Source organism: Eriocheir sinensis, chromosome 36, assembly GCF_024679095.1.
Source record: "Eriocheir sinensis breed Jianghai 21 chromosome 36, ASM2467909v1, whole genome shotgun sequence".
Taxonomy (NCBI): domain Eukaryota; kingdom Metazoa; phylum Arthropoda; class Malacostraca; order Decapoda; family Varunidae; genus Eriocheir; species Eriocheir sinensis.
This window is the reverse complement of record NC_066544.1, coordinates 10,869,743-10,895,930: the sequence shown is the minus strand read 5'-3', so window position 1 is coordinate 10,895,930 and position 26,188 is coordinate 10,869,743. Positions and strand designations below refer to the sequence as shown.

Here is a 26,188-nt window from a genome sequence, read left to right as displayed (position 1 = left end):
CGATGTGTTGTGATCGCTGCAGGGGTGATGATGTCAAGGCTTCAAGGACTGGTGTACGTAAGGTAAGACTCGATCCCTTTTCCACCTCCTTGCATCCATCACAGCCTTTATTAGATCGTGCAGTCTGGTGTTGCTTGACTTTATCCAAATCCAAATACAAATAAACAATGACGTAGAAATAAGGAAGAGCATAAATAAAGAAGAAAAGGCATATTTAGTAGAAATACAAATAGTAATAAACAAGAAGAACGTAGAAATAAGTAAATAATAACAAATAAAGTAGAAAATATCGTAGGTCCCTTCCCTTCCTCTCACTTCCTCAACTTTCCCTTCCCTTCTTTTCTTTTCCCTTCACTTCCTTAACCTGTCCTTCAGTTTTTTTCTTTCCTTCTCTTCCCTTCCCTTCCTTCTCTTCCTATTATGTTATAAAACTTGGCATGGTCAGTATCTACTATTCTTCTTAACACCTTAAAATGTGTTAATAAAGAACAGTTTGGGGTTAACTCAGTCTTGAAAAAAAAAGACATAGGTGACAACAATGAGGTATATATGAATGCATCCTCACGTATTTAATTAACCAATCATCGTGTCAGTAATTTAATTCTGGCATCTCGCAGTGTGTTGTGTGGTTATTAAAAATCTTAAGTGACGGCGGGTATTAATAGAAGTCTCTTTTTTCATTAGGCTCATATATCATCCTGTGGTCAGTGCCATTCTATACGCCGGCTGCTTCACGGGTGCAGGCATGAAGATAATAGAATAGTCACCGCCTCTGCAGCTGATTTTCTAATGCTTGCCCTTTTCTTAGCGAGGTAACTGGAATAATAATGTTAATAATGATAAAAATGACACTACTACTACTACTACTACTGTACTACTACTACTACTACTACTACTACTACTACTACTACTAATAATAATAATAATAATAATAATAATAATAATAATAATAATAATAATAATAATAATAATAATAATAATAACAACAACAACAACAACAACAACAACAATAATAATAATAATAATAATAATACCCTAGAACGAGACGGCAAAGATCATACTAAATCATTAACCTGAAACTGTAGCGGATATTAATAAGTTAGATTTATAAAAGAAGCGTTGTGATTTTGTTTACGAAAGGGACCGCGGGAGGAGGTGGTCAGTCGAGAACGTCAAAAGTTAATTAAAGAAATGAAAAGGTAATGAAAGGGAAAGTCTTGTATTGCTTTTTTTCTAGTATTTTGTCTTCTTGTAGCCTCTTATAGTCCTCTTGTAGTCTATTCATATCCTCTTGCATTACCTAACTCTCCTCTGCGTTATCGAATACCTGATTACTTAATGGCTGCCTATCGATGACTTTCTCTCTTATGGGACACGAGTATATCTGATAGCAGTTCGACAAAAGCTTGAACGAAAATAAACATGTAATAAAAAATCAATAAAATAATGTAATAAAGTAATAAAGCAATGTAATAAAAAAGTGGATTTAGCTCCTCGTCTTTGCTTAATAGTCGTTTTATCTCATTTGATTTTAGGTTATGTGGATTTATGTTATTTAAATACAGTATCCTAATTCACTAACATGTTTCTTTCCAGTGATGAAGAAACGAAGGCAGTAATTAAATATACATAAAACACTACATTTATAACCATGTCTATGTCTAACAGTTGTATTATCCTTTATTTTCCTAACCTTTGTATTATCATTTATTTTCTAGGTTACTCATTTTTAACACGTTCCTAGATCACTAACATTCTACTTTTTCTTTCCAGTGGTTACGAAACAGAGGAAGGGAAGCATGAAATAGAAAAACAGATATGTAACCTCGTCTGTCTTCCTTAAAAAGTTATATTATCTCATTCATATTTTAGGTTACGAGGACTTATTTCAACCCAGTCTTCATCCACTGTCATTCTACGTCCTTTCCATTGATGAAGAAACGGAGGCATAATTATATTTCTACATTTATAACCTTGTATCTGCCTAATGTTTTTTACGTATTAATATCTCATTCAACTTAAGGTTATTTGGACTTATTTCAACAGAGTCCTAATCCACTATCCTCTTTTATCTCTAATGATGAAGAAGCGAAGGAAAAGAAACATGAAATAGAAAACAGATATATAACCTCGTCTATGCTAAGTTGTATTATCGCATCCATTATAGGTAACCAGAGGACTTATTTCAACACAGTTCTAACCCACTATCCTTATTTCAACACAGTCCTAACCCACTATCCTTCTTCTTTCTCGCTAATTATGAAGAAAACAGAGGAAAGGAAGCGTGGAATAGATGCAAGTCGTGTTCACCTGTACACTAATCAATCTACAAGTGTATGTTTTATCACGTGCCCGACAAATCAGCTGGAGATGAAGTTAAGGGCTGCCAACTACCCATATTCTGCTGTTAACCAATGTATACTGGCTTCTAAGGATAATTGGGATATAAAAGATATACAGAGAAGAGATAATAATGAAGAAATACCCTTAAAGTTGCAGATGGGGTAAGACAAGTGAGTGTTGGTTTAGTTTACGTGAAATTAAGGGAATGAAAATCTAGAGCATCGTACATCTTGGCAAGGTGATAACAAGGTCGCCTAAGAGTGGATACAAAAACAGAATTATCTCTACGAAAACACGATTATAATGAAAGTGACTGCATAGAAAAGTAAAGTTATGTAAAAAATACTTAAGAGAAGGCAATAACGTTGATCAAAAACACCTACAGTACGAAATAAAGGAAATTCTGCTCCACATGGCAAGGTCGCTAAAAGTGGATACAAACACGAATATCTTTACTAAAACACAATTATGATAAACTAGAGTACAAGAAATAGGTGTAAAGTGAGTAAATATATGTGCCAAATGTAAAAGTATTAATTCAAAGGGTCTAAAAGTACGAAATGAAGGAAATCAGCTCCACACTTGGTTCCTAAATGGCCGGTGAATGGCGGAGGAAGACTGAAGAAGAAGAAGAGGAAGAATCACCTCCATTATCATCCCGCCGCACACCGTCACGCCTGTTTGTAAGTGCTCATGTTACACCTCCTCCGGCGAGTGTCACGGCCGCGCGTCACCCTCGCCAGCACCCTCCAGGCCCCGGCACCTCAGGGAAGACACTCTGCACCCACCTGGGCTCTTAATTACCTCCGTGCGGCCAGGTAACACAGGTGGCGGTGTGACAGGTGCGGCAAGGTTAATTAGGGCGTTACAGGTGTTTTATATTTTCTTTCTATTTCCAGGTAATGAGTTAGTGTGCAATGTTAAGTGTGACCATAATTACCATCCTTCGACTAGGTAATAAAGGTGGGCAGGTGATGTGACAGGTACGAAAAGGTTAATTAAATCTTTGCAGGTGTTTTGTATGTTTTCCGTTCCCAGGTAATGAGTTAGTGGTGTAATTGTTGTGCTATGTTAAGTGTGGCCATAATTAGGTGGTATTATATGACCGGTGGATAACAAGACGTGAAAAGGTTAATTAGTGCATTACAGGTGTTTCATGTATTCTTTCTATTCCCAGGTAATGAGTTAGTGGTGTAATTAGTGTTATGTCAAGATGACAGGTGGATAATGTGACGTGTGAAAAATGATTACATCAGATCAGGTGTTTTCTTAGTCTCTTAATCTACAGGTAATGAAGCAGTGAGGTAATTAGTGTGTTTCATTAAGTGAGACTATAACTTAAATGTCCAGGGGTTGGCAATAGGGTGACAGGTGGATAATGATTCATTATTTCATTAGAGGTATTTTCTAAGTCCCTTCTAGCTGCAGGTAATGGAGTGGTGCTGTAATCAGTGTGCTTCATTGCTTGTGACCGTAAACAGGTGTTCGTTATCAGTATTGCATAGATGTGTTATTGGTGCTTAAATAAACAAGCTATTTACCAGTTTACCTCAGAAATAGGTTCAGCAAACATCCAATCCATCTGCAAACTTGATACGTACATAAGTAGAATAAAAATATGCAAATCAGTTTTTCCTTATAAGACTGAGAATTAATGTGAAAGGGTGAATTTGTCCACTGCCTCAACGTTGGTCAATATATAACTAAAACATGTATTTCCTTAAAAGAATATGAGAATCAATGTGTATGGGTAAGTTTGTTATCTGCCTCAATGGTGGCACCTTAATGAGCTCAGCATGGCAACCGGTGGAGCTAAGACCTGCATCCTCAGTTATTCAGGTTCTTACTGTAAATATTTTCCAAGGCTACAGAGAAGCGTTGTCAAGTTCTCATGGGGGGGGGGGTACATTGAGGATGTAGAAGCTTCATGACACTATCACTGAGATCCCCAAACTGCCCATGAAAATCACCATAACTTGTACGAGAGCTTATATAAACAGGTGTACTTATGTGCATCTTTATTGGCCTAAGTACTAATTGTGTGGAGCAAAGTTGCTAAATCATTGGTGTTAGGTAACTTGTTTTGTGGAATAACGGACGGTAATTTTTTACTTGTGAACCAGTTCCAATTTCATGTCCCAGCTGGGCATGTGTGGCTTTGAGGTTAGGAAAATGAATGTCTGTATTATCTCATTTACATTACTTGATTGGGATTGGGTAGCCATAAAATGTCATAATTTGCACAAACTATTTTCCAAAGGAGATAGAGTTCAGAGTCATTCATAACTAACTTTACCGAAAGCAAGTGGTTTTAGAAATAGGTTATTAGTATGCATATCACTTTCTTTTTTTTTTTTTTGGGGGGGGGGAGAGGACTTGCAAATATTAAAGAAGCAGTTGCTGTCCTTTGTTGTTCTGATCTCTTATAATCCCTTTCACTTTTTTAAATTGTTTGGTATGAAGATTTTCTGTGATATTGCATTTGCATCTTTTTTACTCAGTGTATGGGGAATGACCAGTACTTTTTCTGTACTTTAGAATGATTACCTCATCAGCTGCAACTCTCAAATCTATCATGCAGAGTCATCCATCTCCCTTGAGTGATAAGAGTGACAGCAAAGATTGTGGATGGAGTGGAGAGACAAGATGACAGTTGGAGTGTATGGGGCACTGCCTGACAACTACTTTCCATAGGTTTTCCATAGAATTGTAACCATTAAACATTGGAAGAATAGAAATATGTGAAACAATAACTTAGTGGTGCTTTAAATACACTCCTATCCTACTTTGCAATTTTGGGAATATGTAACAAAAAAGTGTTATTTAAGATGAATAATAGGAGAATAAGTAAGTTTTAATAAATAATTTTTAGTAGAATTGCATAAAGCATCTCTCTATCTACTTCTACTTAGCACTTGTATTATGCTACAAAATGACTATGATAAAATTTGCACCTCTTTCAATACCAGTAATCATGATCAGGTATTGTCTCCTTTCCACCTCTTAGGAATGCCATTGTCTTACTTTCACACTTCACCCCAAAATAGAGGGCCATGCTATTGCTCTCTGTGGCATCCTCAGCTATACCAAACCCTTGCCACCTATTCTTTCTTATAAACAAATGGCTTTTAAAAATCACACTCATCTGCCCAGAACCCCTTCTCTATACAATCCAAGTCTTTGCTGGTCCTCTCCCCTCCCCTGTGTAGCAGACATGATAACAACCTTTCCTAATACCCGCATGTACTTCTTCTCCAGGGCGTTTGCAGTGTCTTCAGTCAACATGTCGAAGCCACGTGTGTTGGTGACAAGGGCTGACATCCCCGAGAAGGCCCTCGTCATGCTGAAGGAGAAGTAAGTGTGTCAGGTCAAGGGTGGTTGTGTAGTAGTGATGGAGATGGTAGGTCGATAAAGAACGTGGAGTATGGAGTAGTGTATAAATGGATGCAGTAGTTGTATATACATGTTCCCTTTGAATTATTACAGTAAATTTAGTAAGATTTCAGCTAAAGATTCACAAGTACAAGTATTGTGTTGGTTTAAGAATAGTCAGGTGTTAGGACATAGTGCTTATTACAGTACTAAATCAGAAGAATAGTGTGGCTTTAGCATCTCTCTCTCTCTCTCTCTCTCTCTCTCTCTCTCTCTCTCTCTCTCTCTCTCTCTATCTATATATCTCATTCTCCCTCTGTATCTCTTCTAACTAACAAACTAACATCCACCTGTGTATCCCGGCAGGTGTGAGGTGGATGTGTGGAAGATGTCGTCCCCCATCACCCGCGAGGAGCTGCTGAAGAGGATTCCCGGGACGAACGGCCTCTACTGCCTGCTGACGGAGAAGATCGACAAGGAGTTGCTTGACGCTGCAGGTGAGACCACTGTGACTCGTAGTGTCCGGCGCTTCAGGTTCTAGTTATGATGATTTCTTAACCCGTCCACTGTGATTGGCACGGATTTGGCCTTCACTGATAGCCTGGTAACATGTACTCCCAGGTCTTTCTCTGCCTCTGTGGTGGATAGTGGAGTGTTTCCCATGTGCTATTAGTATGCTGGATATCTCCTCCCAAGGTGCATGACTTTACATTTTTTCTTCATTGGATTGTAGCAGCCACTTTTTGTTCCATTCCTGTAGCTTGGTGATGTCTTCTTGTAGGAAATCCGCAGTCAAGGGGTTAAGGCCGCAGAAAAGATATGTCAGGTTACCTTGAGTGTTTTTCCTGTTCGTGGCATAGAATCCTTCCCAAACTGCTGCTAGAGTCGTGAAATTACCCATGGAAACGACTTCTGCGAGAGCCTTTTTAAACAGACGTACTTAGGTTTTGAAGGGTTTAATAATATGGACCTGTGTATCGATGTATTGCCAAGGAACGAAGCTTACCTCTTTCTTGTTTGTTTGTTTGTTTGTTTGTTTGTTTTTGTTTTCCTTTCTCTAGTGGCTCCATGGCACCAATAGTACTCTTATAACTATTTTTTGCTGCTTTGTCTTATCTCTTTTACTACAGTTCACTTCTAAGACTGTCCGCTAAGCTGCCAATCCAGTTACTTAGGTATACAATTTACACAATGGCTATAATATTTTACTCATACACAGCATTTAAAATTACAACCAAAAAGTGAATGGTGGTAGTAATTCCTTGACCAATTATTGTGTGCATATTTCATAAGAAGACAGGGTATTTATTATTCACAAACTCACTGATTATTTGAAAGGTGAATTTAGATATATTTCTTTCACTGATCATTTTTTACTAATGCTCTAAATGACAAAAAATGACAGTTCCAATATCATAAACCTCATTACTTCTATGTTTTATTCATCACTTCATTAACCTCTTTATCTTCATTACCGTTATCATGAGCTTCGTTACTTTATGATATTCTTGAAGGTGAGTGTTTATAGATTTCCCGCACTGTTCAGGGCCGAGCTTGAAGGTGATCGGGACCATGTCTGTCGGCTATGACCACCTCAGTATGGACGAGATCAAGAAGCGCAACATTAAGGTGAGACTAGGGTTGTAGAATTCCCGAGATTTGGGGGAATTTTCAGGAACTTTGAGGACTGAGAAAAATTTACAAGTTTGTCTATGGTGCCTTTTGGCTTTTCTATTTATTTGTTTATTTATTATTAATTATTATTATATTATTATTATTATTTATTTATTTATTTATTTATTATTATTTTATTTATTTTATTTTATTTATTTATTTATTTTTTTTTTTTTTTGAGGCTGAGGTTATTGTTACCTCTTTAGACTTCAGTTTTAGGGGGCTGTTAGTGAAAGTCCCTTAGCCCGGTGGTGGCGTAGGCAGGATTGTTTAAGTGACACTTATTAAGGCACATGCCGCCCTCCGGTTAACTAACCTAACAAAACCTCAAACAGTTACTATAGGTCTTGACTAATGAGACTTTCTATACAACAAAGTGAGGTTATTCTTTGTTGATCTATTCCATAAGTTGCTGGCTATCATGTGTTTGTAGATACCCTAAACTTAACCTAACAAAACCCCAAACAGTTATTATAGGTCTTGACTCAGAAATTCATATATGGTTCCTTACTATTGAGACTTTCTATACAACAAAGTGAGGTTATTCTTTGTTGATTTATTCCATAAGTTGCTGGTTATCATGTGTTTGAAGATACCCTAAACTTAACCTAACTAAACCTCAAACAATTACTATAGGTCTTGACTCAGAAATTCATATATGGTTTCTTACTATTGAGACTTTCTATACAACAAAGTGAGGTTATTCTTTGTTGATCTATTCCATAAGTTGCTGGCTATCATGTGTTTGAAGATACCCTAAACTTAACCTAACAAAACCCCAAACAGTTACTATAGGTCTTGACTCAGAAAATTCATATATGCTTCCTTACTAATGAGACTTTCTATACAACAAAGTGAGGTTATTCTTTGTTGATCTATTCCATAAGTTGCTGGTTATCATGTGTTTGAAGATACCCTAAACTTAAGCTAACAAAACCTCAAACAGTTACTATAGGTCTTGACTCAGAAAATTCATATATCGTTCCTTACTAATGAGACTTTCTATACAACAAAGTGAGGTTATTCTTTGTTGATTTATTCCATAAGTTGCTGGCTATCATGTGTTTGAAGATACCCTAAACTTAACCTAACAAAACCTCAAACAGTTATTATAGGTCTTGACTCGGAAAATTCATATATGCTTCCTTACTAATGAGACTTTCTATACGACAAAATGAGGTTATTCTTTGTTGATTTATTTCATAAGTTGCTGGTTATCATGTGTTTGAAGATACCCTAAACTTAACCTAACAAAACCTCAAACAGTTACTATAGGTCTTGACTCAGAAATTCATATATGGTTCCTTACTAATGAGACTTTCTATACAACAAAGTGAGGTTATTCTTTGTTGATTTATTCCATAAGTTGCTGGCTATCATGTGTTTGAAGATACCCTAAACTTAACCTAACAAAACCTCAAACAGTTACTATAGGTCTTTACTCAGAAAATTCATATATGCTTCCTTACTAATGAGACTTTCTATACAACAAAATTATATTATTCTTTGTTGATTTATTCCATAAGTTGCTGGTTATCATGTGTTTGAAGATACCCTAAACTTAACCTAACAAAACCTCAAACAGTTACTATAGGTCTTGACTCAGAAAATTCATATATGGTTCCTTACTAATGAGACTTTCTATACAACAAAGTGAGGTTATTCTTTGTTGATTTATTCCATAAGTTGCTGGCTATCATGTGTTTGAAGATACCCTAAACTTAACATAACAAAACCTCAAACAGTTATTATAGGTCTTGACTCAGAAAATTCATATATGCTTCCTTACTAATGAGACTTTCTATATGACAAAATGAGGTTGTTCTTTGTTGATTTATTTCATAAGTTGCTGGTTATCATGTGTTTGAAGATACCCTAAACTTAACCTAACAAAACCTCAAACAGTTACTATAGGTCTTGACTCAGAAATTCATATATGGTTCCTTACTAATGAGACTTTCTATACAACAAAGTGAGGTTATTCTTTGTTGATTTATTCCATAAGTTGCTGGCTATCATGTGTTTGTAGATACCCTAAACTTAACCTAACCAAACCTCAAACAGTTATTATAGACCTTGACTCAGAAAATTCATATATGCTTCCTTACTAATGAGACTTTCTATACAACAAAGTTAGGTTATTCTTTGTTGATTTATTCCATAAGTTGCTGGCTATCATGTGTTTGAAGATACCCTAAACTTAACCCAACAAAACCTCAAACAGTTATTATAGGTCTTGACTCAGAAAATTCATATATGGTTCCTTACTAATGAGACTTTCTATACAACAAAGTGAGGTTATTCTTTGTTGATTTATTCCATAAGTTGCTGGCTATCATGTGTTTGAAGATACCCTAAACCTAATCTAACAAAACCTCAAACAGTTATTATAGGTCTTGACTGAAAATTCATATATGCTTCCTTACTAATGAGACTTTCTATACGACAAAATGAGGTTATTCTTTGTTGATTTATTCCATAAGTTGCTGGCTATCATGTGTTTGAAGATACCCCAAACTTAACCTAACAAAACCTCAAACAGTTACTATAGGTCTTGACTCAGAAAATTCATATATGCTTCCTTACTAATGAGACTTTCTATACAACAAAGTGAGGTTATTCTTTGTTGATTTATTTCATAAGTTGCTGACTATCATGTGTTTAAAAACATCCCAAACTTAACCTAACCTAAGAAAATCACAAAGTTACCAAACATCTTGACTTTGAAAAATCATATATTCTTCCTTGCTGCCTGAGTGAGGTCATTCTTTGTTATTTTGTGCCATAAACTGTCAGGTATTATGTGTTTGAAGATGCCCTAAACTTAACATAACCTAACAAAACCGCAAAAAATTTACCATACATCTTGACTCAAAAAACATCTATTCTTCCTTACCAAATGAGACTTTCTATATATATAACACAGTGAAGGCTTTCTTTGTTAATTTCTGCTATAGGTGTCTGGATATCATGTGTTTGCAAGTTCCTTAAACATAATCTAACTTAGTGGAAATGCAATATTTTGTTGCTTAAAACTTTTTGATTAATAGTTATATCAACTAAAATTGGTTTGTTTTTAATACAAATACACACATGTGAAAATTTTAAAATTTTTAAAAATATCCCCGGCTTTCCCAGAAACTTCCTTTTTTTTTTAAACTTTCCCACTCTTTGCAACTCTAAGTGAGATGCACTGCCACTCACCTGCTTGGAGAGGCCACCCACTGCATGACTCTGCCCTGATGCTAAAGCTTGATAGAAACTCATGGCAGCAAGTGTGGCCAGAGCTTTGAGTTATGTTCAGGGTAAAAGGATCCAAGAGAGAGGGAGATGTTGATGTATACCTAATTCATGCACAAAAGTATAGAGAGTGAATTTATGAGAAATAAGAAATTTAAAAGTATGAAAAGTTACACTAAAAGGATGAGAATGCAGGTTTGTTTTCATATTTATCATCTGAGGAAATTATGTATCACTTATTCTTTTTAGATGAAGTACAAGAGATTCACAACTTGTTTTTAATCCAGGAGTTTGTTTTTCATGCAACAGTTTGTTTTCAAATGCAGGAGTTCCCTTTTGCTTATGGGGGAAAAGAATGAAAACAAAGCTGACGATGGTCTTTTGTCACACATGTAAAATATCCCTTGGCTGTTTAGTTCTGGCACTGCACCATGAATGTCCACCCCAATCAATCAACCAATCCCTTGTCTGCCCCTCCGTTCCCAGGTTGGCTACACCCCCGGGGTCTTGACAGACGCCACTGCTGAGCTCACTGTCACGCTGCTGCTGGCCACCACACGCCGCCTGTTTGAGGCTCACAGCGAACTGCTCAAGTGAGAGACTGACTAGCAGACCTCAAGGGCCGATGCTCAAGTCTTGTCCTATGAGAAAAATAATAGTAATAATAATAAGTTAAGAAGTGAGGAGAGTAATTTTCCATTATCATTTGCAAATAGGCCTGCCACCTTGGACTTCTCTCTACCTCTCCCTTTTAGTCATACTCCTAACTCCCTTACTATGACTTTTCTCATACAACCATCCATGTAAATGTTGAACAGCCATGGTGACATCAACCAACCATGAATGCATGATAAGGTAAATTAATACACAAAGAGATAACTAAATAAATAATTAAACAAAATAAGTATAATTGTCCTCAGGGGATATTTTATCATTTCATTATATAGGTGTGTAATTTGCCTAAAGAGAATGCATGTACTTTTTCATGTGTATGTATACTAAAAAGTGGACATCATCCTTTTGGCAATAAATGTTCTTTTCCCAGTATTAAACAAAATATTAAGGCCACAGTGTGTAACCTTAAAGAAGGCAGAGCTGTATTAAAGAACAAATCTGCATTGCGGCAGACTGAAAGCCTTTGTTCGCCTGTCAACCATTTGCTTGTTTCTAGATTTGATCATGTAAGCTTAGATACACTCCAGCTGTCCTCAGATTGAAAAGGTCCTTTTTCCCTTACAGCGGTGGTTGGGCCAAGTGTGCGTGGTCCCCACTGTGGATGACGGGGTGGGGCCTCAAGGGGTCCACTGTGGGGGTGTTCGGCCTGGGCAGGATAGGCCAGGGTGTGGTGCGCCGCCTCCAGGGCTTCAGTGTACAAAAGTTTATATACTCAGGACGGAGCCCCAAGAAGGAGGGTAAGGAATGCTCTTGTTTACTCTTACTGGCACTCTTAACCTGTCCGCTGTGATTGGCATAGATTTCGCCTTCACTGGTAGCCTGGTAATATATACTCCCAGGTCTTTCTCTGCCTCTGTGGTAGATAGTGGAGTGTTTTCCGTGTGGTATTGGTATGCTGGATTTCCCCTCCCAAGGTGTATGACTTTACATTTTTCTTCATTGAATTGTAGCAGCCACTTTTTGTTCCACTCCTGTAGCTTGGTGATGTCTTCCTGTAGGAAATCTGCACTCAAGGGGTTAACTAATGAAAGGTGATCAAGCAGGTTCATAATATGTAGATGCAGCAGTAAGCTGTACCAGTAAGATGCATTCAGACTTGACTGCATCTGCTTATCACAGGTAAACACTTGCTAAAAAGTGATTGAAGAATTGTTTGAGTTACAATAGAGCTTTGCCTCTCTCACCAAGAAGCTGCCATGAACTGGGATTGAGTTTGTATCATAAAATTGATTTTTTTGCCTCCGAAATACTTAATCAAGGGGAGAGTAGCTTTTCTCCATTAAATTAGTAACCTGTCAGCAGCATAGGCAAGAGGGAATATGTTGCACTTTGGAAAATGCCCTTTACTGCCCAGTATATTTTTTAATTGATAACATGATTTTTTTACTTTGCTACTTAATGTCACTAATATGCTCACGAAGTATGAGTTTGGACTTTATTCCTTACCTCTGTAATGTTTGATGTTAGGAACTGACCTGATCAGCACTATGAACGAATATTAAATGTTTCTTTGCATCACATCTGCCAGAGCATAATGATGAATTGTAGAGTTGCCTCTGAAAGCCAAATATCAAATAAAGTCAAACCTCAGTTTACGAGTACCTTAGTTTGAGAGTGTTTTGATCCACGAGCAAAAAATCCCCCAAAACTGCCTCAGTTTATGAGCAGTGACTTGGTATACGAGCATCCTGTTTTTTTATTTTTACTTTTTATTTATTTTTTAATTTTTTTATTGTCACCTCCCCCCCGAGTGGGGACACAGGCTACATGGAAGCCGTCAGGGTCAAGCACTTATGTCCCTTCGAGGAGGGACCATAAACCCTTGTCAGGTGACGGCTCATGAAGGGGAGAGGAGGATGCTGATTTTTATATAAATATTTTTTTTGATATATGGGATGCATTGATGGAATTTACATTAATTTCAATGGGGAAAATTGTTTTGGTTTGTGAGTGTTTTGGTGTGCGAGCAAAATTCCGGAATGAATTAAACTCGTAAACCGAGGCTTGACTGTACATAAATCATTATCTTGGAGTTACTTCCCAGTGAAAGACACCGGCATTCACCACCATTCTTGTTATGCATCTTCACTGACTCAACCTGTTTGCCTTCAGGGGAGGAGCTCGGGGCAGAGTTTGTCTCCTTTGACGAGCTGCTGCGTCAGTCAGACTTCATCCTGGTGACATGTGCCATGAATAAGGAGACTCAGGGAATATTCGATGACGCTGCCTTCGCCAAGATGAAAAAGACGGCCATCATTGTCAACACATCTAGAGGAGGTAAATGCATGGGAAGTCAGGGTCTCTGTTTTATGCATACCAATTATTTGTACACAAGTTTGTATTAATTAGTAAGTGACCAGGTGTAATAACTTAACCCGGTAGCAGCGGGGATCATGCTTCTTAATGGTCCCTCCAAGCGAGAAAAATGAGAAAAAATCACCCCTCACAAACCATTTCATAATATATATCAAAGCATTTATGATCAGATTATGTATCATCTATTTTTGGGGTTTATATCATGGCACAAATTTGGCCCGTCGCTGCTACGAGGTTAAGAATAAGGAGGTGGCAGTGCTGATGAAAGTGGTTTGTGGGAGAGCCTTCAAGGAGGAGTGGTATGGGCAGGGATTGAAGGGGAGGATTGAAAAAATGTTGTGCAATATTTTTCTCTTCAAGAGTTTGGGAGTACAGGGTAAGCTTTCACTGTGGCAAACAATAATAGGGTTTGAAATGATTAATGACAACCCCTAATGAGACTACTTCCCAGGTGTGATCAACCAGGAGGCACTTATCAAGGCGCTGAAGACCAACCAGATTCGCGGCGCAGGACTGGACGTCATGACCCCGGAGCCCTTGCCCCCCACCCATGAGCTCACCACACTTCCCAACTGCAGTAAGTCATGTGTCACAGGCATCCTTATTGTTGTGGAGTATGTGTCAGTGCAAAGCTAGTTTTTTGGCCACGTACAGCTCTTAAGGTGACGAATAGAAACCCGTTGTGGATTTTGCACTTTTGTTGGGGTCTAGGGAATGTAGCCTCCATATGTAGCCTCAGTCAAAATATAGGGATGACTGTAGTTTGTAAATATGAAGTTATAGTGTGCTAAGTTCAGTATGATTAAAATGAATTATTATTGCACTTTAAATATCATGTAAATAGAACTAACCCCGACCCCCCTTTTTTTCTTCATGGGTATTTTAGTTGATCGCTTAAATATTTATTCCGTAGCCTTGTTACCACACATTGGGAGTGCCGAGACACAAACAAGGGAGGACATGGCAACCCTGACTGCGGCCAACATTATTGCCGGCCTCGAGGACCAGCCCTTGCCGGCCCGCCTCTGCTGACTGCCTGCAGGCTAGGCAGATGGGGCTTCATGACGGTGCTGCTGCTTGTCGGAAAGGTACAGGGGGAAGGTGCTGATATGGCTTCCCAAGTATTAGTGAAAAATTACTTGTCTTTCCTGGGGTTCCAAAAAGCTGCATGCCAACTTTTTTTATAACCAGTCCTTACATTTCTATTTCAGTTTTATGCAGTTCTTATTTCTCCCCACAGCAGGCCCAGAAGAACAATAAACCTCTGTAGCATTGAAGAGGCAACTTTCTGGCCATTCCCTGGTAATGGAGGGGCACTTCATGAGGTTTTGAGTGACACAAGTCAGTATATGAATATATTTTATTATACAAAATTGTTCAAATTAATGAAGTTTATTTACATAAATACAAACTTTATATCAAGTAATTTTAATTTAAGAGTAAAGTCTTGACATTGCATACAGTAAATAAACAATTTTACTAAGATTATACTGTCTGGCAGCTGGGTAATGGGTATACAGGAGGATCTTTATGGCTGTATTCTCCTGTACAGAGCCTACTCATGGCCTCTTATCACCACCTGATGTTAAATTCAAACATTAAAGACTGCCTTTCATGCCCTCCTTTCAATATGTTCATATTTGTTTGCGGGGACTACACGTAAGACTGACTTGGTCATCGTACAGTTTGTTTTATTTGCTGTCACAGTTTATTAGGTTCAAGAAGGGTTCTCTCTTCCCACTCATTTGTTTAGCAGAAAAAGCTATTGCTTCTAAATAGTATAAAACTTAACAAAAATAAAACTATAACTTTCTGAAATGTTAAAAAATTACATCTGACCAGCAGTTAGGTGCAATATTTTTCCATGAATGCATTGCACTCATGGAATCACAGTGTTATCACATGTAAGGCACCAGGAGATAAATCATGCCGCCTTGCCTAACTGCATCTTTGTAACAGCTCATTCCATTGTGCGTGCGTCAGTGTGTCCTCCACCACGCTCTTGTCACACACATTCTCTCCCCCAACCCAAATCTCCAAACCGTCTGGGTCCACCTCCACTGCATCACAGGTGAGTCCATCCAGACACACTTGTTGGTCCAGGGGTGCACTGTTGGCCTTGAGGGCGTAGAGGTAGCCTCCACCCCCGGCCCCGGCCAGGGACATCCCGTAGCAGTGGTCTTGTAGGGAGGCCATCAGCTTGGTCACCTGTAGAAGAACCTTGATTTGAAGAATGTATGCATATTGGTTTACTTGTACTAATACAGTATTTCCATTTTAAGAATATTTAAATTGCAACACATCAATCAATCATGGGATACGCTGGGGGGCACGCTCCTCTTTTTGTTTTGGGGATGGCCAGGGAGGAGCAGAGATGGCACCAAGCCACAGAACCAAACCCAGGATTAACCTTTGGAGGGCTCTGTGTGTGGCATCCTCTAATGTCACGAGTCTCTTGGAGGATTTACAACTACCCTACCTATTGAATGAGCTCAGTCGGCCGAAAGTGGTTACAGTGGGACTCTCTGAGATGAGGAGGCCTAGCAGTGGGGGGGCATAGCTACTACTGGTCCGGCATGAGCAATGATGCCTGTCAAAGGGCATAGCTATAGGCATCTCCGGCCAACTGCAGCCATTCGTGGCTGAGGTTACTCTTGTCAATGAGCGTATTATGTGAGTGACACACACTGGGCTTGTTGCAGTGTGCGTTTCTACTGCGATGTGTGAAACTGAAGAGATGTTCTACACCAAATGTGATTCGGTATTAGACTCCCAATACCATGTAACGGATGAGCCGATAGAATCGGTCAATATTGGCATCCTCCCCTCCCCTGCATGAGCTGTCCACCGGCCAGAGTCTGTGGTTTCTCCTCGGAGAGACATATACATTTAACCCCGACGGCCTCCATATAGCCATATCCCCACTCTTGGTACAAACAGGATGCTCGTATACCAAGTCACTACTTGTAAACCAAGGCATGTTTTGTGATTTTTTTTTTTCTCGTAAATCAAAACACTCATTAACTAAGGCACTCGTAAACTGAGGTTTGACTGTACTGTTAAAAAGTAGCAAGGAAGGCAAACTTGAATGCCATCCAAAGTCCAAACCCACCATGCTTGGCTCACAACCAGATGCAACCATTTTCTTGAGTTTCCAATAGCTGCTGATACTGCCTCCCAGACCCTCGAGGTTACTGTCCAGCATGGTCTTGGCGGCCTGCAGTGCCAGCCGCTGCAGCTCAGCAAAGCAGGAGGTGATAGTGGGGTCGCAGGCGTACCAGTTGCGAATCACGGTCTGCAGCAGGTTACGGGCCAGGCGGACCTGAAAACATTGATTATGGCAACACCTGTTCTCTTCCTGTAATTACCACAGCATCCTTATTTCATAATTTTGAACCCATTATGATCTTCAATGTATATGCAAATAAGCTGCTCACTAGTGAAATTTATCTCGGATCACAATACACTACACAATTTTAGTGGCAAGTGTTGTATAACTACAATACTAAGTACCTTGCCAGTATAGATCAGGAGAAGCTGACTATTTAGAGCCTCCAGGAACTGCTGTGACATGGGTATGTGGTAGCTGGTGACAGAGAGTGGTGTTCCTCTGTGACTAACACCCAGTTTTGCTCCTCCTATCAGTCCACCAACCTGGCAAAATAAGCCTACAATGGAAACACTATTCTATTATCTGGCCAAGAGATCTGTGGGTAAAGGGATGGACAGAATTAAGATATCCACTGGAAAGATGAGGCCGATCCTGCACACATAGCATGTGTTATTATATTTAGTGTCTGCAAAGAAGATCCGAACACAAAGATGATCTGACTGAAATGGTATGGCTTGGCAATGGTGTAGGTACCAATGCCACCGTCCTTCTTTACACCTGTATGAAAACTTGAGCAAGCAGCTAGGAATGTCCACAACAGCCAGACAAACCCCACCACCTCTTGCTCAGTGCCCACAGCATTGCTTTACCCACGATGCCAAGTTACTTTTTGCAGCGAGTAGCAGGCTTTTTTTTTATTATTGTTTCCTTTTTTTGTGTGCCCTTGAGCTGTCTCCTTTGTTAAACGTCTTGACACTCTTCTATTTCACTGCACATTTTTCCTTTATCACGAAGTTGAAAATAAGTTCTTTGTTTTCTCGGAAATGTTTTTTTCTCCATTGTGGCGCATACAGCACACCTACAGGCGGCTCGATGATGGAGAACATGTGCTCACATAATCCTCCCTTATGAAATTTCATGGGCACTTAGCAAGTGGTGGTGGGGATGTCTGGGTTTTGTGGACATTCCTAGTTGCCTGCTGAAATTATCACACGGATAAAAAGAAGGACGGTGGTATCAGTACCTATACCATGTAGGCACTGTAAATATATTTATATATAAGAGACTGTGGCAGTAACAACTTGCAAGACTCAATTTTTTGTTTGCCTCACATTGTGCAAAATATAGTGATGGTTTATGAACATTTAAACAGCTCACTGAAAAGGTTCACTAAGCTGCTGGGCAACAAGCTGCCCTTTTGGATCACTAGGCCAAGAGAACAAAAATGTTTCTCATTAAACACAAATCAACAACCAATGGAGTGTTGGACAGATATAATAATTTTGCATCTGTGAGAAATATTAGCACACCCTAACAACAGGATGCCAAACCTGGTCCTGCCAACCGCCACCTGTGGTGAGCCACTGCTCCACACAGAGGGTGGCATGCACGAGGTGGCTGGGGTGCGGGGGAGGGAACCCAAGCAGCACCACCAGGGCTGCCAGCAATGTGCCGGCCAGGAGGCTGCTGCCCCCAAGACCCGACCCCTGTGGCAAGTTGGACCACACCTCCACTTCCAATCCAGCACCATAACTGAGGCAAAGAAATTATTATTCAACCACTGCTCAAGTACACTAAAAGAAAAAAAAGTGTGCTTATTTAATAGTTGTCACCCTACCTTCCTGCAACAGCTTTACCCAAAATTGTTAGGTTAAATGTAGAATAGCCAATCCTGACAAAAACATGGAATAGAGAGTTGCTATCTGCAAATTCAACATCAAAGTAACTCATTCACTGCCTCTGCCATTCATGGGGGATTGTGGTAAACCAGATTAATTATCCACAGAAAATTTCATTACACAAAGGCTGCAGTTAATTCAGTAATCACCCATGAATTACACAAAGCTTCCAGTCTATTCCTCACTTTTCCTTGAGCTGCGTCGCCAGAGAGTCAGGCAGTGCGAGGTCCACCACCCGACAGTACAGCAGCACGGCCTTCACCAGGGCACCAGGGGACACAGGGTTGTCATAGTCCCTCAGGTGGTCCAGCTCTGTCCAGGTGAGCCGCACATCAGCCCCGGAGCAGTCCCGCAGCACACACACCACTTGCAGCTCGGGGATGAACCGCACCCTTGCGCCAATGGGCTTTGCATTGTTAATCTGGGGAGAAAAGAGTCCAGTTAAGCGGGTGTTACACAATGGGAGAATAGGTAAAATTTTGGGCATACACTATAGCTGCATATAGCCAGTGCCCATAACATCAGCACTTGAGCCTAAGGTAGGTGAAAACCCATTACACTGGGACACAGGGCCAGTGCAACATCTGGGTCACCACAGTTTACCTTCCCCAGGTTTCCCCAGGTACCTTTTTATCAACCACCCCGAAAGGGAGGATTAACAGCTGGGTTGGCTGCATGCTGACTGCCTGGGCTGGGATTTGAGCCTGGCCCTGCGGATTTCAGCCAGGTGTGCTTACCGCTAGATCATGGAGGTGCCTTACAATCAGAGGATGGTGCTAGAATATTTGAGGGCAAGATGTCCCCTTGTCTGTTTGATTTACATTACCACAGGACTATGAGAGTGATGAAGGTAAACTTGGTCATGTTTACAAATGTTGCATGAAGTGTCAGTGAATACTACTACATTTGTGGCTGAGTTTTGACAGCAGACTAAAAAACATTTACAAAAAGGGGTAAAATTTAATGTTTGCCTTGGCTTTGAAGGCAAAGAAGATCAACTGAACATAATTCTCTCTGAAAGAAACAAGCGTGATATAACTAATTAGAAGCCAAAACAGTATAGAAAATGAAGAGAAAATAAATTACTAAGGAAGTAATGGATAAAGGAATCTGTTAATTGCCTTCTGTTGATTCTCCTCCCCACCCCTCCACACACACACACAGCATTCACACAACACTCACCTTTATAGCAACGTTCAGCACAGCTCCTCCCTGCTCGTAACAAATGGGCGGTGTGTCTGACCACCCTCCAGCCAGGTCAAGGCGGGCGGGTGAGCGAGCCTCCACCCACACCCCGACACCCACCTGCCGCCGCGCCTCAGGACACACCCACATCGGGGATACGTTCACCTGGGCCGTCTCCACCTGCCAGGAAATTAATATAAAATGTTACTTAACTCCTTCCTTGATTTCAAGCTAATAAAGTTCATGAGGGAAAGACTAATTAATTTTATTTGTTTCCTTCTTAAATACCACCTCATAATTATATTAGAGGAAAGCTGTTAAAAAATTAATCGACTTCATTTTTCTTATACAAGTCAATATCTAAAAATCATTGACCCTTTTTTTTTCCAAGACTGGAGGATTGATAAAAACAACATGCACTAGTAAATAAAAACAGAGAAGTGTGATGTATATGCAGAGTCCAGAGCACTAAGAGGCCACCAAGGAGCCTTCACCTGCTGGCTGATGATGATCTGTGATGCTCTCTCGTAATGCCTGGCGGCTCGGATCATGTTCTCAGGCCGGGCAGAGTTGATCCATTCCTCACACACAGCCTCCATTTGTAGCACTGCCTCCTTTTGCCGTCCCTCCTGTTATAAAAGATGTGACAACATTAATAATAGTGAAAAAATCATAAACATTCAGAAATAAAGAAAAGGTAATGTTGCTCTGAGTGAAGGAGTGCTATGGTCTCTTAACCCAGTAACAGCGACGGGCCAAATTTGTGGCTTAACGTGTAGCAGTGACAGGCCAAATTTGTGCCATGATATAAACCCCCCAAAATAGACGATAAATGAACTGATCACAAATGCTTTGATATATATTATGAAATGGTTTGTGAAAGCGATGATTTTTTCTCATTTTTCTCGCTTAGAGGGACCATTAAGAAACATGATCCCCGCTGCTACCGGGTTAAACTACAGATCTGTCGGTGTTAAAAATGCCTCCCATTATAACACAACAAAGGGAGGGTCTGCACTGTGGGGAAGGTTGTGAATGAGGATGGATAAGATGAATTCTGGGGAGGGTGCTCAGATATGTCACATAAGTTACAAGGGACAATTTACAGTTTCACCCAACCAACGATATTCTTATGTGGTTCATGTTTCCTGGTGATAAAGGTAGTGAATTGCATGATCATTATTCATGGCTTACTTTGAGGCTCAAGAGAGCATTCCTCCACTGGGGGTTGGCAGCAGGGCCACTCCTCAGGCCACCCTTTCCCTGCGCCAGGCACCCCAGCAGGTCAGCCATGTTGCAGAAGAGCCGAGAGGTGGAGGGTCGGGGGAGCTGCAGCAGCATGTGTAGCATGTGAAGTACCTCTTTGGTAGACCCAAGACCCCCTGAGAACAGGAAGACTTGTCAGTTCTCTTATGGGGGAGTGATGTTTGCCATGTGTATATAAGCACCAATTTATGAGCAGTAACCTATTGCTTCCACATGTCATACAAAATTACCAGTGCTGTTGCCATGGGGAGAAACTGTTTCTGATCATGGACTTCATTCATGCTGCTGTTCCTAACTCTTATGAATACCCTGAATGGACCGTATTGGCTATACAGGCAGCGCCACATGTGGCCAGTTGGTGAACTGTCAAAGCAGTACTTTCCATAGAATTCAAGTTCTGTACTAGAGTGCATCTGAGGCTGCCTCCAGGATACAGGGCCTTGGTACCACCACCGCTCCAAGCCAACGACTGCACACACTTTACTCTTACCCAATTTCCTGACTACTATTTGACATGGAGAAAAACAAATTGGGTAGGAGTGAAGTGTGTGCAATCATCGGCTTGGCGCGATGGCAGCACCATGGCCGTGTATCCCGGAGACAGCCTCAGACGCACTCTAGTCTATAGGTAACTTGAACTCTATGGAAAGGATGGCTTTGAGTTGAGTGGCCACATGTGGCGCTGCCTGTATAGCCAATACAGTCCATTGCTTTTCAAAACTAGCTTAGATATGAACTGTGCCTATAGGAAACAAAACATTCTTACTTGTCACAAAGTACTGGAACAAAGGAATAAGAGACATTCCTCCCAGGTCATCAGCTGTCCGGACCAAGAACTCCTTGAAGCATTCCAGGAAAATAACTTCTCTTGTCCTGATTACTTTCTTCACATCACAGCTGAACATGACTTCAGTCAGTGAAACTCTGGAGGAAGCCCTCCACATATGTATTTTGGACTTCCATTCTTCCTGTTCACCATCACATACAGTTCTGACCAAGGCTGAGAGCATTCTCATTTGTTCTACAACTGATAGATCAGGAACAAACAATTTTGCAGATACAAGGTCCTGAACCTCACCTGGATTTCCCCACAACTCTTCTTTAACTATTCCAGTTTTGGCAAAGAAAACTGACCAGTTGGTGTTAAATATTGTTGCTGTGGCTTCTTCATGCAGCTGTGTTATGCTGTCTGTCCAGCCGTAGCAGGTCACCACGTCATGGTGTGCTCCTGCAAACTGCTGCCACATACACCCGCCTGGAAGTGTCAGGGAGGCAGTACAATTATGTAGCTGCAGGCCATTCAAGAAGCATGGACCAGCTAAGGTCAGGGAGACATCTTTGCCGAGCCAAGAGTCAAGGATGTAAACCTTTTCTTCGGAGGTTGTAATGCTCCCACTGAGCAGTGCATTTATGGTAACAATGTTTGAGCTGTCATCCTTCGATTCATCACCATAAGAGATACTGACAGGGGGCAGCAGAGGCAAAACTGAATCTTTGTATGGCAGGTTCTTTGCCAAATAGTGATGCTTCACTTTTCCAAGTGGCCAAGCAAGAGCCTTGGTGAACCCTTGCAGCTGTTTCCATATCTGGAGCCTGAAAGATAAAACAGAAGACATTCAGGGCACTAGCAATGAGGGTTAGCTGGCAATTATCTATGAAAAATTATTAGCACTAAACAGTTTGCATGAAAGGAGTCCTTAGGACAGTTCATTGTTTTCAGTTCAGAAAACGATGTAAATAAAGAGTTGTCAAGCAGTTGATAACCTTGCCAAGTGTGACTCCTGGTGGTACAGAGTAGAGTAGCTTTCTGCCTGAGCATAGGTGGCCCCACAGTGGCCATTCACATACTTCTCATAGCTGACATCACTACACAGTGGCAGCAGCAAGTCAAAGTATAGCGACACCTTCACCAAGGAAGAAAATTATATATAATACACTTTGATATTTGTATATGTTTTCAGTTATGTCTAAAATGCCCATGGCATTGATGACATAACAGCAAAAAATTTTTAAGTATGGAAATTAAATTGTCAAGTAGATGTTGTGGATAAGTAGGGCAAGGTACCAGAAGAATGGAGAAAGGCCATCATTGTGGCAAAAGGAATTAGGGATGATTGCAGGAGTTATGGGGGTACAGGTTTACTCATTGAGCCAGAATAAGTATATGGAAGAATTTTTAATGTGAAGTTGATGAGAAAAACTAGAAAAGTGTAGGCAATAGCATGAGTGAACCGAGGTAATCTGGGATGGTTTGGGCATATGATGAAAATGACTTTGTGAAGAGAGTATATTAGGGATGAAGCATTTACTACAGTATAGACAAATTAGGCAAACACCAAGAGTACCTGCAGGGAAGGCACACCACTGTCCATGCCATAGTAGGTGCAGCGGTCAAGGGGCGGCAGAGTGTGCAGCCCCAGCAGTGTCTCGGTGAGGGCTGGACTCAGGTACACTGCACCAGATATTACACTGGCAGTTGCATCCTTGAAAGTCTTCTCTGAAAGCACAGAAATTGGTCAGATATCACAAAAAAGGCTTAAACATCATCTTTTATTGGATTTTCATAACTCCAAAATGCAGTGACAAAATATTGCTATAACTGTATATAATACTAAGAAATTATAGATCTGCAACACATTTACACAAATCAGAGTGATGGTCATAAGAATAAAGAGCTTGGGTAATCAAAAAGATTTATGGATATTAATCAATGGAAGAAATTTAAAATATCTCAGGCCATACTAACTCAGGTCTTCCAAGGGCATTCTGTAGACCATATTGTTAATATGCTGACTGTCCCCCTTGAGAACTACCCCATGCTGAGCTGCCAACTCAAGGGGCGCCTGAACCGTGCACACCACAGCCCCGGCATCAGGCCCGGGGGCAGGGATGGGGCAAACCACATCAGAGGAACATGGCAAGAATGTGTCCAAAGATGTGACCCACACACCACTGGGAGTTTTTTCACTCAGCTGTAAATGAAGTTGCCTCATAGATTTTGGGGAAAATCATGCATTTTACTGTCAATATTTTCTAATTTTAAGTCAATCAAAAAACAAACCATCAATCATTAATTCTGGGGGATTTGTAGGAGAGTCAAACTAGCATTCAGAGCATGTCTTGGCTATGACTGACTGATCTCAACAAACCGAGGGCCCTCCATACCTTGGTGGCCGCCCACAGTGTGTGCTGCAGGAGGGTTGGGGGTGTGACCTGCACATGGGGAGGCACAAAGGTCTGCTGGGGGGCAACACGCAGGAGAGCAGCACCGCCGGGGCAGTGCGGCAACATGCGGCCCACGTGTACCACAAGGATGCGGCTGTTATAGACCAGCTCAGTGGTGACCTGAGGCATGAAGGTTAAGATATTTTTGTGTTCAGACTAGTAGTGTAGCTTTGGGCAAGATGATCTTGTAATGTAAAAACTTATGCTATTGTTTCATTGTGGTGAGCCAGAGCTATTGCCAGTTCTTCTCTATGGCCATAAACAGTAATATAATATCCTGTGAGACAAGTCAGGAAATAATGGAAAAAAGGAATAGCAGGACTTACAGTAGTGTGTTGGAGCTGGGCTGACAGTCTCTCTATTGCCACAAACACAGCATTGATTGTGGCACCCCCACTGCCAACACCAGGGCCCGGCTTGCCCTTCTGATGGTCCCCAGGCTGCACAGGGTCCACTGCCACCACCAGCAGGTCATGGTCTGGTAGCAGCCCACCAGTTGACAGTCTGTGGCACTCTGATGGGAAAAGTACAGGTGTGAGAAATTAATGCTGATGTAGTTTTGCTGTGCTTGTACCATGCAAGATGCATCATGGAACATGGAGTCTAATTATATAAAGCAATATAATTGAATACTTGCCACCCATAAGCTAAACTTCCTAAGACATGTACAGAAATATGAGGCATCTATATAACAACATTTTTCCCCTTGTGCTCTCGCAGCAATTGGCCGACTGCCCTGAAATGTCTGTATGAGACATAAAGTCCTGTCAGTACTTCAGACTTAATGATAAGCCTGCATTACAATAATACTGACATATTACAGATAGTTAAATGGATCTGGACGTACAATTATTAATAACTGTAAAAAATAATTATTTCAATGGTGATGGGAAATACTAAAAGGACTCAAACATACTTAGTATAAATACGTGCGTACATTTTTATATCCCCAAAGAATAGGGTACTGAAGTACATGATGCATGATACTGTATGTAAAATGAACTTCATAATATTTGCATATTATACCCAGGAGTGGCCGTTCCCACTCACCTTCCTCCAAGCCCTCCTGTAGGCTCTCCAGGGCACAGGTGAGGACGACAGCCGTCCATCGCTGGGTGCTGGGCTGTTCTGCGGCCATGCTGAGGATTACAGACAAGATAGTTTGATACGATTGAGGAATGCACGACATGTGATGAGTGTGCCAAACTAGGGACTCATTCACCTTCCTTTACGTAGTTACTGGATGCAGGTCTCACGTGTGGCTCAGATCAAACCAAACCTGCCTTCCTTCATCTGGTCCACTGAGATAAGCTATCAGTCAGGTGGCTCAGCATCTCGGCAGCGGTTGTGAGGCACCTCGACCACAAATACCCGCCATACCCATAACTATAACGGTAAATCTTAAGAAGCACCCCTCCACCCAACTTTATGCTTGCCCCCCTGGCCCCTCCCCAAGGTAAAACGTGTATACGAAAATACATAATAATATTTTTTTCACATGCTAAATTACTACGAATATTGGTCTGGAGTCGTGATCCTTAAGATTAACCCCCATAACCTCTAGGAAAGCCATATAAAGAGTGCTGGCCCCAGAGTACTTGTTCCCTCCACGTTGGCAAAAGCTGCTGTTGACACTAGATTTAAAGGGACGCCACTGTTGACACTCATTTAAAGGGAGTCTGGTTACCCTGCAGCCCGTGCCCTCCTGCAAGCACTAAGGGCATGACAAAGGCTTGACATGGCCCCGTGAAGCCCCAAACAGCCCTTACCTGAAGTGAAGTCGTGCCTGCCGCCGCCCCTCCCTCAGGCCTCAGCTGGTCACCTCTTCCTCTTCTTCTTCTTCCCTCCCCTTGGCCCCTCCCCGCCCCCTTCTTTTTTTTTT

The 26,188-nt window shown here is 40.8% G+C and overlaps 2 protein-coding genes and 1 long non-coding RNA gene across 9 annotated transcripts; 2 read left to right on the top strand and 1 right to left on the bottom strand.

Annotated features, from left to right (window-relative positions):
* On the top strand, positions 1–15,235 carry LOC127007786 (glyoxylate reductase/hydroxypyruvate reductase-like). Of its 5 annotated transcripts, none has more exons than XM_050879098.1 (10): positions 1–62; positions 5,602–5,697; positions 6,082–6,212; positions 7,262–7,344; positions 11,116–11,222; positions 11,869–12,041; positions 13,417–13,581; positions 14,072–14,197; positions 14,534–14,708; positions 14,861–15,235. In XM_050879098.1, exons 1-9 carry the CDS (start codon positions 28–30, stop codon positions 14,650–14,652), a joined length of 1,035 nt encoding a protein of 344 aa, XP_050735055.1. In that variant the 5' UTR covers positions 1–27; the 3' UTR covers positions 14,653–14,708; positions 14,861–15,235. The 5 variants fall into 5 exon arrangements, with proteins under 5 accessions (XP_050735055.1, XP_050735054.1, XP_050735053.1 ...); XM_050879097.1 differs by lacking the exon at positions 1–62 and adding an exon at positions 2,968–3,161 and having other exon boundaries at positions 14,864–15,235; XM_050879096.1 differs by lacking the exon at positions 1–62 and adding an exon at positions 2,969–3,161.
* LOC127007787 (uncharacterized) lies at positions 7,583–11,105 on the top strand. 2 transcript variants are annotated; one of them, XR_007760543.1, is made up of 3 exons: positions 7,583–7,929; positions 8,089–9,686; positions 10,005–11,105. It is a non-coding gene; the product is annotated as an uncharacterized LOC127007787 (long non-coding RNA). The 2 variants fall into 2 exon arrangements; XR_007760544.1 differs by having other exon boundaries at positions 7,583–9,303; positions 9,623–9,686.
* LOC127007785 (L-fucose kinase-like) lies at positions 14,966–26,188 on the bottom strand. Of its 2 annotated transcripts, XM_050879094.1 has the most exons (17): positions 26,076–26,144; positions 25,529–25,692; positions 25,357–25,445; positions 24,633–24,820; positions 24,247–24,426; positions 23,828–24,053; positions 23,427–23,578; positions 22,846–22,985; positions 21,848–22,674; positions 21,010–21,197; positions 20,310–20,444; positions 19,813–19,995; positions 18,816–19,051; positions 18,283–18,484; positions 17,134–17,274; positions 16,733–16,942; positions 14,966–15,828 (listed from the first exon to the last, which is right to left on the bottom strand). In XM_050879094.1, exons 3-17 carry the CDS (start codon positions 25,442–25,444, stop codon positions 15,559–15,561), a joined length of 3,366 nt encoding a protein of 1,121 aa, XP_050735051.1. In that variant the 5' UTR covers position 25,445; positions 25,529–25,692; positions 26,076–26,144; the 3' UTR covers positions 14,966–15,558. The 2 variants fall into 2 exon arrangements, with proteins under 2 accessions (XP_050735051.1, XP_050735052.1); XM_050879095.1 differs by lacking the exon at positions 25,529–25,692 and having other exon boundaries at positions 26,076–26,188.

Coding starts and splice junctions, on each gene's coding strand:
- LOC127007786 (XM_050879097.1), top strand. CDS start 3,037: ATGTTACACCTCCTCCGGCGAGTGTCACGGCCGCGCGTCACCCTCGCC. Junction 6,213..7,261: donor GGAGTTGCTTGACGCTGCAG/GTGAGACCACTG, acceptor CGCACTGTTCAG/GGCCGAGCTTGAAGGTGATC. Junction 12,042..13,416: donor ACGGAGCCCCAAGAAGGAGG/GTAAGGAATGCT, acceptor GTTTGCCTTCAG/GGGAGGAGCTCGGGGCAGAG.
- LOC127007785 (XM_050879095.1), bottom strand. CDS start 25,444: ATGGCCGCAGAACAGCCCAGCACCCAGCGATGGACGGCTGTCGTCCTC. Junction 22,675..22,845: donor CAGGAGTCACACTTGGCAAG/GTTATCAACTGC, acceptor TTTATCTTTCAG/GCTCCAGATATGGAAACAGC. Junction 16,943..17,133: donor TCCTGATCTATACTGGCAAG/GTACTTAGTATT, acceptor CAATGTTTTCAG/GTCCGCCTGGCCCGTAACCT.